General features: G+C 39.7%; 1 protein-coding gene across 1 annotated transcript in view; it reads right to left on the bottom strand.

Annotated features, from left to right (window-relative positions):
* Positions 1-8053: 8053 nt before the first annotated feature.
* The window catches only part of LOC117385507 (tenascin-R-like), a 50169-nt gene continuing 47976 nt past the window's right edge, over positions 8054-10246 (bottom strand). The window contains 1 exon segment of the mRNA XM_055228602.1: positions 8054-8148. Coding sequence (XP_055084577.1) covers positions 8054-8148 — 95 coding nt within the window.

Below are 10246 nucleotides of genomic sequence, written 5' to 3'. Positions count from 1 at the left end.
TAGAACTGTTCCACGAATCTGCATCTTTGGTCCCTCCGTCAGTCTTTACGACAATAATAAAGGGTCACTTAAACATGTGTAAATGAAACAAAACATAACTCCAGGTATGTTTTTGAGGAGGTAACAACATTATAACATGCTTAAAGCTCACAAGAGTCAGTTTTGTGTAATACAGGACCTCTAAGAAATGTTTAAAAATACAAAAACAAACCAATTGGGAGACTTTGGTGAATCATAACCAATCTTTTTTTCCAAATATAATAACAGAAATAAAATGGCGAGTATTTTTCACGTGCGCTTTTGTTTTTAAGCCAATTTTCAGATACATTATAGCAACATTACAAGTTGAGGCAATGAGTGAGCGGTGACTTTTTAGACTGAGCCATTAGCATAATAGTGTCATAGATCACAATAACTATATTCATAAATCAGCGGTCTAGACTGAAATTACATTCAGTAAAAATGCATTTGAGGGAAAGTATAAGACCTTTAAAGGCGTCTGAATGAGTCTGTCTCCAGCAGCAGAATGAACAAGAACAGAGGCTGGTACAGAGACAATCAGTCATACCAAACATATTGGCACCCCCGATCTATCACGGAAGACCCATAGGGGGGAGATAGTCAGTATGTTACAATCTACTGACTTGAGAGCGAGCCGGTAATGCTTTTAAAAATGACTTCAGCTTCTATGCAATCCTGAAGAAAGAGAAAACTCTCTGGTTTTAAAAGAACCTTCCCTAAAGCGTAGCGTCGGCGTCTAACATGACATGAACCGTTTAACCGCATCTTCACAACAAAATGAAAAGCACACCATCTCTGACAGAGCGAGATGGACAAATCCAAGCGTAACCGTGTGTTCAGACCCATTAGCCTAAGCACCGCGCTCGTGGCAGCGTGCAGTAGGCGGATCCTTAGCGGACATGATCATGATGAATGGGGCTGTGCTGATCTTTCACTGGCCTACTGTAACAAGCACGGCTGATTTATATTCAAGCTCAACGAGTGTGCTGCAAGAGGGTGATGGAGAGTGCAAGTTAAAGAGCCATCATACCGGTGTTTTAATTGCACGGCTATGGGTAATATGCAGAGCCTTGTAATATTCAAACTGTTGACTCACCATTACAGCAATATTAAAATACAGTGACGTTTTTTTGGTTGTGTACCTGAAAGCTTCGTCAAATCAATGCAACTGTTACTTTCTGCATTAAGTACTTGTCCAATAATACATTCACTCATCACTCTATATACAAAAAAATCAAAAATAAACATGAAAAAAGTGGAAATTCTACCACTGATGCCTAAAAGGAACTTGAAGAAAATTTGTAAAAGTACATTTAATGCACAAATCTCGCAGTTCGTACGTGTTAATCTCATTACGGGGCTGTGCAAGTCACTCCATGGAAGTGTGTGTTGGAAGTGTGAAAAAATATGGCTTATTAAAAGTGAGTTTCTGTTATGCTGCTTTAAGTTTCTATCCCAACTTCTGGATCGCTATGGTAAAAGGAAAAGGGGTACTGGCTTTCCAAATAAGCTCCCAAAAGTAAATTTAAATAAAAAGGTGGAGGTGTGAGTGAAGATTTGTGGCATATTTAGAGACTATCGTTTGTTGTTTTTTTTTTTTGTTTTGTTTATTTTTTAATTTCATAATATCATTTTCTTGCTGTTACTTTGACTATAGTATAATCCTTTTTGAATAATGCATATGTGTCTCAATTCAGTTCAAGTTTACGTATCTCGCACATTTAAAAACAACTTCAGATGATCAAAGTCAAAGTTCACATAAAAAGTCAAGAAAAACAAATACAGATACAACAATATAGGAAAAGAAAACAACAATACAACACCAAGATCTCCTGTGTAGCTAGTGTTAAATGCCAGGGAGAAGAGGTGGGTCTAGTCTTAAACTGCATTAAGGATCTGACAGGCAGAGGGCGCTGTTTCATAGTCTAGTCCAGGGGTGTTCATTATGTCGATCGTGATCTACCAGTCGATCGCGAAGGCATTTTGGGTAGATCACGTCCCGTCATCCATCCAGTCACATGACTAATATACAGGACAACCAGTCAGATTACACCTGACCCTAGGCCACATCATGGGCGCTGCACACGCATAAACAAGCGCGAGTTAGTTTAACCCTATAGCGTCGGATCCTATCGTCGCCGATAGAGCGGGTTGCGGACTTTCCAGCAGCGTAACTCCGTGCCCAGTTGTGCTCTCATGTAAATTCAAACGGCGTCTCAAAGCGGAGACACAGGGCTATCTAAATATGTTACCATCATTACGGTAATCTGCCTCTGTTGTCCCTCGAAGGTGACGAATGACACACACACACACTCATTTATTCGATGCGTAAAAGAAAAAATAAGGATGGATGTGTAAAATAGAAGTAGTTGTGTGAAAAAATGCAGTAAATTCTGATACTTCGTTTAACATGATTTTTATGGCTATAAAAAAAGACAAAACCGTAATCAACATGATTATCTCTGTTATCGCTTTCAAACGAAAAATGCAATTTTACTCCTGTCTGTCAGAAGCTACTGCCCGAACTGTGCATCCCTCACTGATTCCATTCAGTGCAAGTCAGAGCAGTAATCATCATTCAAGTAATTATGAACATGTAAGAAGTTCAGTTGTGTTGTGCAGTATTATCTCATGACGTTGTGCAAGGTACATCAAAATGCACTGAACATGTAAGAATTCATAATACATTTACAAATAAATATATGTTTAACATTTTTGTATTAGGTGGTAGATCTTTCAGACACGATCATTTTAAAAGTAGCTCACATACTGAAAAAGTCTGAGCACCCCTGGTCTAGGCGCTGCCACAGAAAACACTGTCTTAAACAAAGTATGTAATTAAAGTAATCACTTATTCCAGTATCGATATGCATAGTAAGTAAAATACTATAATAAAAAGTATCGGAAAAAGTGTCACGATTTTTTGAAGTATGAAAAATGGAGATAAAGGCATTACTTTAGAATAGAAGTGTCTCGCTCTAAGGCAGATACACCCTTCCAAACGGCAGCTAAATATGGAAGCGTGCATTAATGTGATCCCATATATAGTTTTGCCCTGGCTCTGTTTAAAGTTAAAAGAGGTTTCAAAGTCAGAAGATTTAGCTTTAGTCACGAGGTCCTGGCGCGGGCAGATTCCCATAGGTTTGGAGCGTGATGCATGAGGAGGGCAAAATTTTCATGGAGGCTCAATTATAGCTAGACTTAAGTCATTTATACTTAAAGGTCCCGTATCGTGCTATTTTCTGATCTACGTTAATGTTGTTTCCTCATCACAAACAGACCTGGAGTTTTGTTTCATTCACACACATTTAAACACACAAACCCTGAGTTCTTCTCTCAAACTGAAAACACTCCGTTCCACTTTGTGATGTCATCATGTGGTAATACAGGAAGTGCTCCAATGCGTTTTTAAACTCAATACATCATCAATAGAATCATTTGGATTATTTCAGCCCAGGGAATTGCTAATCTCTGCTGAACAAAAGGTAAAAGGTAGGTGTTAACTTGAAAACAACCAGCTGATGACATCACAAGGTGGAACAGAGCGTTTTGAGCTTTGGAAATATAGACAGACAATAAAGGGTTACTTAAACATGTGTGAATGAAACAAAACACGACTCCAGGAATGTTTTCGATGAGGTAACAACATTATAACGTGTCTTAAAGCTCACAAGAGTCAATTTTGTGTAACATAGAACCTTTAAGCGAACCAGGCACAAAAATAACTAAGTTTACTCCCCATTTCCAGATCAGAAGGTAAAGTCAGTTACATATGAGAATCACCTACTGTACATGATACGCTTTGACATGCCAATTCAATCTATATGCACATGAGCTAAAGTACAAGTACAGGACCCACCGCTTGTATGTCATTGATGTGGCCTTTCCAATCTGCACCGCCCCACCTGCCTTGATGGTAATTACATGTGTCAGCACGAAGCTTCTCAATCTGGGGAAGTTGAGTGGAAAAAGGTGACGCACGAAGTCATTGATTACTAAAGAACATACCATGTAGACCTAACGTGGTAATGTCCAATACAATGTCCCGTTAAAAAAAAAAAATCACTTGAATTAGTCAAGAAGGTCGGGAATGAAATGAAAGAGGTTCGTTTTCCCTGGATATTTTATTTATTATTTGTAAAATCTAAGAAAAAAAAGATAACAGAAAATGATCCCATTTCTTAACAAAGCAAACCAGCGCGCAAAATAGCAACAGCATTTGGTAAGTCGCACAGTTTTAATAAAAAAAACAACAAATGATTCAAAATTCTGAAGAAATGCTACTATTCGTCTTGACCTGCAGCAGTAAAAGACTCTAAATATGACAGACTTAAACCAATTCAAAAGATTTTACCATGGGAAATGAGGGATTTTCAGTGCGTTAATACATTTCAAGAACCACACGATTAATTAATTGTCTATAATTGTGTGCTATGAGTGACAATGCATTTTGAAAACATGTTAAAATACAAAAATAAACCAATGTGGAGACTTTGGTGTTGATCATAACTAAGCCTTTTTCCAAATATAATAATAGAAATAAAACAGCAAGTGTTTTTCCTATGTGCACTTTAGTTTTGTTTTGTTTTTTTAGCCAATTTTCAGATACATTACAACAACATTTCACGCTGAAGCAATGAGTATAATGAGGTAACTTTTTAGACTGAGCCATTTGCATAATAGTGTCATATGTCACAATAACTATATCCATAAATCAGAGGTCTAGACTGAAATACGATTCAGTAAAAATGCATTTGAGGGAAAGTACGAGACCTTTAAAAGGCGTCTGAATGAGTCTGTCTCCAGCATCAGAGTGAACAAGAACAGAGGCTGGTACAGAGACAGTTTTTTTTTTGTGTGGATTAAACAGATACAGTCAGATAAGAGTTACCTTAATGGTGAGAGCATGCAGAAAAAAGGAAAACATACTATAATTGTAAAACCTGTTCATGTATTTATTTATTTTTATCAGAGCAAAAGTCCAAATATCCATCTTATGCAAACGAGGTCACTGTAATTGAGCACACCTGAGCAGAACCATAAATTGTTACTAAAAAAAAGCATCAGTTTTATCTCATCTTTTAAAGTTTTTCATCTCAGATTACACTGCTCCCCGTCTGTCGCACTGAATATATTTTCTTTTATCTTCTATGTGGTTCACGGCCATGTAAGTCGATATGAGAATTGAATTTTTAAACGCACACTGCAATTACTCCCAGACGTTAATCCAATCTTTGTCAGGGGGGGCTGCTTCAAAAAGAGTCCTTTATCACGAGCGCATGGTGGAGGTGGGAGGTAGATATGGAAAAAGCCAGCAATAAATGACAAAACAGATAACAAAATGAAAGTAAAGCTCCCCCTCAAAAGCTGCAACCTTTTTCCACGCTGTCTTGTTTTAGTATTCCGGTGTTATAGCTGCAGTAGTGAGGTTGTCATTAGCAGTCAGGTGGTTGAATGCTAATTTCTCCTCAGGGATTACTGGAATTTGTAGCTATAGACACTAGGTCAAAGCTCAGGCTGCAATGTAATGCATGCTGCTTCCCCTTCATCACACTGCACTGCTCTTTGTAAACAAACTCAAAAGCCTATTAACCTGTTTGGTTGATTATATGTTGGCCTTTTTGACCTTGATATGTATGCAGTCAGCACTTGATTAGGTGGACTTCCACATACATAAGGTGAGTTTCCAGTGGAGTAGTTCAATAACCTTTGACATTTTCATTTTTTTCCTCCATAGAGTAGATTGTAAAAATAGCACTATGTGACAAAATGTAATTATAACACGTTTTATAGAACCCGTAAGCAAACCTGGGAGAGAGTCTGACACGCAAGTTGCTATGTTGCGTTTTGGGATGTTTCACTTTGCATTCTGAAAGTGTTGTTCTAAAGCTGTGCACACATGCCAAAACATGTCATGTATGGGAAAACTAACAATGTGCCACGGGCATTTTGAGACCTAGGAATAAGATAAGAATAAGAGGCAACGGCTTCAAGTTTTCCAGTAAAACATTTTGTACACTTTCACTTGGGCTGTAATGAATTAATGGGAATCTATCTAGGGCTCCCATTCCTTCCAGTCAAATTATTATCCTGTCAATCACACTCCTTCTATTTTACTTCCAGATTTAGGAGAAGCGTGTAGTCTTCAGGCAGCATTTGTATCCTTAATGCACTAAACACATTACTTCTACATCAAGACCACATTCAGTAGTTTGAATGGTGAGCTTTTTGTCATAGTCACTCTGAAAAGGTTTATGTGATTGTATAGTTTTGTTTTGGCTGTAAGTGTCAAAAGCACAACATGAAAACATTGAGCTTCATAGCTGCATTCAAGTTGCCATCAGAGGTGTGAGAGTTGCAAGCCTTTCGGGATTTTGATGTGCGCCAACAAAAGGATGACAGCCGGTTATTACCACAACATTTTAACAGCTACTGTAAGTGCTACGGCCTCTCCTTTTAGCATCCTGTCAGTGTGGATGAGTGAAAGGGATGCAGACGGGAGAGCTCTGTGCTATAGAGCTGAGTGAATGGTAAAAGAATACAAAGAGCGCATTAATGGATACATTAGCTTAAAAACAATAATCATCCGTATAGGCAGTCCATTTCTTGAAGCAAATTATGCAAGGTAATGTGTGCTGTGAGGCTAGAGCGCTAACCACCTGGGCACTGTGCCTGCATAATCGGGTCAAAGTCCATTTTATTCTCTCCCTCTTCATTCACAGTAGATTATTTTTGTGCTCTACATGTATCTTTTAAAATGAGTTTCAGTTCATATAAATCTATAAACGCAGAAAAGGCATAATAACAGTTATAAGGATCCTTTTCACAGCGGCATCACAACACAAGCAGCTGTTAAATACTTCTCTTCCCACACAGTGTGATTACACTTTGAGGTAGGTGGGTTTTGCAGCATTTTTGAGCGGTTATGGGCTCATAGAACATTCTAATCTCAGTTGGATCAAAAGCAGCATACTTCATTACCCTACCCCAGCACTAGTGTCATTCCACATCTTTCCATGGATACAGGGTTCTACGACTCAGTCCGTCCGGTAAAGTGTCTAACACTCTGCCCCATGGACATATGTCTCAATCTGTGCAAGTGGGCTCTGCTCTGGGTGGTCCTGGGGGGCCGGAGAGAGCAGATGAGTAGATGAGTCATCTGGGAGCAGTTCACTTCCAATGGAGAAGGACAGAGAGGTGCTTTATAAAGTAATGGGTGGGTGCAGACCAGCTGTGATTCTAATCTCCAGTGCTGCAGCGGTTGCTAAACTCACGGCAGGACTGAGGTGCAGTGATCATGAGCAGTCAGTGTGAAGAAGGGACATGAGTACAGCCTCCAGCTGCTGCAGACACCACCACCAGCCACAGAGGAGGGATCAACTGTAACCCCTGCAGATGATACATCGCTGCCTCCAGGATGACCACAGATCTGCAGCAGTGTGGTTGTAGTAAACTAAATAACCAGTCTTAAGTATGTTCACATAAGTGGGAGTGGATCATATAATACATTTTTCACATTTATATGGGACATTGCAAATTGTTATTTGATTTAACTTTGGCAGCTTATATAACTCTCCAGATGCACAGCATATAAGGAGATAACAGACACATGATCTGGATCAGTGCCGGTCCCTGTTTGACAAACCTGATGTCTCTCTGCATTTTCTTGAGCACTGAGTTTTATGAGTATGTTTTGATGATGCAAGGACTTTTTGTCCAAACATTCCCTCCTCCTGTTGTTGCAATGCTAAACTGCTGTGTCCTAATAAGCGCTTTAATGGAGGCAGACTGATTAAATGGGCCGTCCCGTGGTTTTTATCACCTCTGCCGTGCAGCACCTTTGCTCCATTTTTTATTATCTCTCCACAACATATTCAGCCACTCTTATTGCTCTACCAGGGTTTCCATTCTCCCACACTTTGTATTCTTACAATGTCTCTTTACAGATGTATTTTATTGAAACATAGGTGAGATATATAGAAGAGTGAGAAAGGTGGCGATACTATAGTGGCACTCTGTTACAATGGCTGCCTTAAGCTCTGGCAGCAGGCCCGTTATCCTCTCTTGCCGGGCCCTTATGGAGGTAAACCTCTAGCCTCCATTTGCACAGGTTAATGTGCAGCCACCCTGACATGAACACAAAACCAATAGCAGTCTCTGTTGTGTGGCTGATCGCTCTCTCTTTTCCAGCCTTATCCTGCACTTTTCCTGCATCTCTTCTTCTCCCTCTGTCTCCGACACTGGAAACATTACAATGGTTTTCTCATTATTCCCATCACTCTGGCCAAATTGCCTTGTATTTCTGGACCATTGGGCTCTGCCCATTGGCTGCTCCCACAACCTCTGAGCTGCACAGTCCTTAGTCCATTTCTGATACAGTGTGATGATCCTCCTGCAAAGCACGAGTGCAATCAAGAACAATCATATCCTTAGTTTGAAAGTAGATTGAAGTAGACTGGCTGCATAGATTGGATTTATACTGTATATTGAAAATGCTGTTTATCAAGCTCGTTGATGAAAAAAAAAAAGCTTTCCAGTTCACACATTTCACAAAAAAGTTTAATTTCTTTAGCCATATTATGTGCCTCTAACATCTCTATGGAGACAACATCACTATGGAGACGAGGCTTGGAAAGAGCAATCGCACCTCCAGTCAGCCGGGTTATGAGTTCAATAAAGGGTTTACAAACTCAACCATTCCAGGTATGTGGTGTGGATGGTGTACACAATGGAACAACACACAACCACATAATGGAAGACCAATTCCAAAAGAACTCCTCTGTGCTAGTGATACAGCTGTGATGTGAAACAGCAGCACAAAGTACATAGCCTGATAGTATACAAACTCTTAGATGAAAGCAGTGAGATAAAAAGTTTATGCAGCTTTAACAAAAAAGAAAAAAAAACATTAGGACCATTTCTAGATGCCAAATGCATTCAGATAAAATCGATTGGCCTGTCAGATTTATCCTGTTTTTAAAATCTCTCTCAGTCACTACTCTGCCTTTTATGTTGAAGTTAATTGACCAAAAAGTTCAAAATTTCATTGTCACTTCACAGTTCACACAGCCGTGTTTATTCTTCCGGCTTGCCCTCTCTTTCTGCCAAGCCATTCTGGTCCTTTTATCTTCCACTTTCAAAGGCAGCTTTTTCTTGTGGGACACGCCCGACAACTCACTCTCTTGTCGGTTTATATACGGTAAAGAGCTGGGTTTCCCACCTGTGCTATCAGGGGCCCTCTCTCTCCTCTGTGATATGTCCAGGTGGAAACGACACATAAAACGTCGCCTCACTGAAAGTCGTCAGCTGTGTGGGGATGATAATGTGGCTCAGGGATCAGAAGAATCGGCATGTTCTTGTATTGCCGCTGTATGTTTGGTGCTATTATGGTGAGGGAGGAAAAACCCAAAGCGCTTAGCTGGGATCACATTCAATTATTACATCAACAGCTCAATAGCATTGATCCTCTATAAGCAGTTATTTTAAAGCGTGGGTGGGATTATGTTATTGACCAGCGTTATTATGAATAAACTAAGAAGCTGCATGGGAATTGTTCCTGTTTTGTCAAATTACTCCCTATTGTAGTTATCCTTGCAGAAATCCTGGGCAATAGTAGTGCAGTTGGTAGAGTGTTCGTCCACGTTCTGAAGGTTGCAGGTTCGAATCCCGCTCTTGACATAAACGCTATTGGTAGAGCGATCAGATGCGCTGACCCACAGGTTGGCAGCGCGATTCCAGCTCCCACAGATGGACGCTGTCGTTGTGTCCTTGGGAAGACACTTAACCCACCTTGCCCCAGTGTCTACATACACTTTTGTCTGAGTGTGTGTGTGAAAAGGTGGCTGGGTCCTTGATGTAAAGTGTTTTGAGAGCCTTCAAAGGTAAAGCGCTATATAAAAATGCAACCAAAAACATGCTTTTACATTTTAATGGTAGATTTGTTTGTATAAGACACACATTTGCTGCAGTGCAAGGAGAGATTAGTATTTGATACAAGTAAGTGTACTCTGGCTTGCTGAAACTTACATAATTGGACAAATAAATATTTTAAATATAAATATTTTCTTAAGGAAGTGTTAAATTAAAGCTCCATTGCCCTCACTGCATTTCATCTTAGAGTTTTTAAGCCTTTCACATGTCAAATCCTCATTGCTCTTGACACTCTAGACAGAACAGAAAGGATTACCGAGCTTTCTTCATCAGGGCTCGACCAAACTCTTTGAAC

Source organism: Periophthalmus magnuspinnatus, chromosome 17, assembly GCF_009829125.3.
Source record: "Periophthalmus magnuspinnatus isolate fPerMag1 chromosome 17, fPerMag1.2.pri, whole genome shotgun sequence".
Classification (NCBI taxonomy): Eukaryota; Metazoa; Chordata; class Actinopteri; order Gobiiformes; family Gobiidae; genus Periophthalmus; species Periophthalmus magnuspinnatus.
This window is presented reverse-complemented; position numbering and strand designations above follow the sequence as displayed.